This window comes from Camelus ferus, chromosome 29 (genome assembly GCF_009834535.1).
Source record: "Camelus ferus isolate YT-003-E chromosome 29, BCGSAC_Cfer_1.0, whole genome shotgun sequence".
NCBI classification, from domain to species: domain Eukaryota; kingdom Metazoa; phylum Chordata; class Mammalia; order Artiodactyla; family Camelidae; genus Camelus; species Camelus ferus.
Window position 1 is genome coordinate 15468660 of NC_045724.1, and position 2843 is coordinate 15471502.

The 2843-nt window shown below is 52.8% G+C and overlaps 1 protein-coding gene across 1 annotated transcript; it reads right to left on the reverse strand.

Moving 5' to 3' along the window:
* Positions 1-958: 958 nt before the first annotated feature.
* On the reverse strand, positions 959-2609 carry LOC102515652 (ubiquitin carboxyl-terminal hydrolase 22-like). Its single transcript, XM_032470013.1, is given in 1 exon segment — positions 959-2609. A coding segment is annotated over 1 exon segment (1542 nt). The 5' UTR covers positions 2595-2609; the 3' UTR covers positions 959-1052.
* Between the last annotated feature and the right edge of the window lie 234 nt (positions 2610-2843).

Consider the following 2843-nt stretch of genomic DNA (forward strand, 5'->3'; position numbering starts at 1 on the left):
CGTTGATCAAGGGTCAGCTGTATTTACTTAATTATTTCCTATTGTGTGTTTAGCTAGTTTTTCACTTTTAGCCTCTACACATAGTACTGCAGCCATGTTCCATAGCAGGAGCCAATAAAATTTTCTGAAACAAAAAGTTCACTGGTATCCAAAGACATAAGGGAGAGGGAGACTTGATCTGGTCAGGGGAGGGACATGAGAGCTAGAACGCCACTGGTTAGGCTGGATATCCTCACCTCTGATGCCCACCTTCCAGCTCCCTAGCAGGGCTTCACCAATGCACGACGCTCCCTGGAACACAGTTTGAAACCTACTGACCAAGATTTAGGGGGCGTGGTCACATTTTTAATATTAAAGTGGAGGAAAACCCCAGAGACATAGAGTACTTGAGAGCATCTAAGCAGGTACCACTTAAGTTACACATATAGGCATTCTCTTTAATGTATTTTTTCCACCAAAAAAAGTCATTGTTTTTATGTATTGCTCTGAAATATCTTTCCAAATTAATACATATTAATCTCACATTCTTTTTAACAGCTGGTGCAATATTTCACAGTTTGATACAATATTATGTAAATGTACCACAACAAACTTGACCGTTTCCATGTTGATCACCATAAGTAGTTTCAATGTTTTCATTATGTTGAATAATGCTACACACACACACACACATTCCCATATCTAGACCGGACACCTAAAACCGCTCTCTCCACTTGACACATCGAAACCAACAATTAGTTCTCTATAGACTTACTGAGCTTAGACTTTCAATGTAAACCATTCTTTTGAGCTTTGATTCTTTGCTTTCCATTATGGTCAAAGAAAGGGATAAAAGTTACATAAGACAAATCAAAGCTTTGCCCTCGCAGTCCATAGGCAAATCCCATTTATGAAATAATCATTCCTTTTCTTACTGTTCATTTCCCATTTTTTTCTTACATGTAATTGGCACTCTCGAGAGCCGGCACTCTTGGGGTGCTCCTGGTGGGTGGCGGTATCCGGAGGCTGGGGAGGTCAGGGTTGTTCTGCGGGCCTTGCCAACGCGCCGCCGGCTACTCGTACTCCAGGAACTGCTTGTGGTAGAACAGCAAGTATCCCTCGCTGTCCAGCACGTCGGTGATGCCAGCCTTGGTGATGATGGCGTCGTCACACTTGAACCACTGGTCCTTGTGCTGACGGATGAAGCTGGTATAGTGGCCGCTTTCCAGGGTCCCCTGGTGGTTGACCACCACAAACAAGGAGTACTTGTTGTCGTTACTGAAACCGTCTGTAGGCGGCTGGTGCTGTCCATTCATCCGGCTCTCTTTGCTGGAGGCCATGAAGGGGGTCATGTCCAGCTCCAGGGGGAAGGACACGTAGGTTGTGATCTTCCGCCGGAGTTTGGCCGAGTGCTCCAAGCGCTTGAGGTGGAAGCAGGCCACGATGGGCAGCTTCTTCATGGTGAGCTGCTTGGTGGACTCCTGGTAACTGTGGCAGCCACTGCACTTGATCTTGGCGCTGCTTCATAAGTGCTCTGGCCTGGTAAACCTCAGCAGGCAATCCGTGAGGGTCGTGGTCCCCGCCACGTGGCTCTCCCCGTTCACCACGCTGCCCTCGCTCCGAGGGCTCAGTGGCCAGAAAGGGGTGGAGGAGCCGGGCAGGTCCAGGCTGATGTCCCAGAAGGGGTCGATAGTGGTGGAGACGCCATGGCACACCTGGCAGGTGACGTCCGACTGCAGCCCGCCCGTGAAGATCTGGTCTATGATGCAGCTGCAGTGGTTGGGGTTGTCAGCCTTCTTCCCACTGTCATCACCTTTGCAGTGCCAGTGCAGGACGTCCAGGGCCGCGATGAGGAACTCGTGCGCATCCTGCTGCTCGTACCCCGCCAGGTGGCGGGCGTGAGTCCACACCAGGTGCAGCAGCTTGTATGGGATGTGGGGGGCCCGAAGCCCGGAGTAAAACTCCTGAAAGAGAGATGACATCTCGCAGACCAGGCAGGAGCCGGGGCTCTGCATCTCTCAGCGGTGCCGGTCTGACAGGAAGAAGTCCCGCAGCAGTGGAGTGTGCATGAGCGCCTGCACGATGCAGTTCATGAAGCACGTGTTCCCCAGGTTGATGAGCCCGCGGAGACCCATGGTGCAGTTGGAGGTGATCTTCCGCTGCTTGGGGTTGTGTTTCAGCAGCTCCAGCTCCCGCTTGGTCGGCTCCCAGGTGGAAAACTTCTCCCCAACACCTTGCATTTTCCAAGCTTTCCGCTGCTTCTCTTTAGCGATGATTTCTATGTCCTTGTAGATGTAGTCCTGACAGAGAAAGCAGTAGATGCCTCCATACACCAGCTCTATGGCCAGGTTGTGTCTCTTCACCTTGGCGTGCTCATGGATGTGCTTCTTCGTGAAGCAGCCAAAGAAGACGCAGTGCAGGCAGGAGTGCAGCCTGTTCAGGTGGACGCCACACACGTGACAGACGCAAGACTTCGCCTTCGGCTTGCCGGCCTCCGCCGAGCCGCTCCACACGAAGCACTGGTAGATGGCGCGCAGGTTCTGCTTCCAGTTGTCCCCCTTGAAGCTGCCCAGGTGCGCGCAGCCCGGGGGCGTCACCACCAGCTCAGACTCCATGGCCTCGCCGTCCGGCTCGGGCCGGGGCGCCGGCGGGGACAAGGACGACGCCAGCGCGGCGCGAGGCTGGACGGGCCAAGGACAAAGCGGAGCCGCGCGACGGGAGTGGCGGGCGCCGCCCGGGCTGCGCTAGCGGGTCGCCGAGGCCTTTTTTTTTTTTTTTTTTTAAGAATAAAACGCAGTTTTATTATGACAAGGAAAGACTACAAGCCATTAAGGGGGGAGAAAAGTCAACAGGTAAACAGAGAA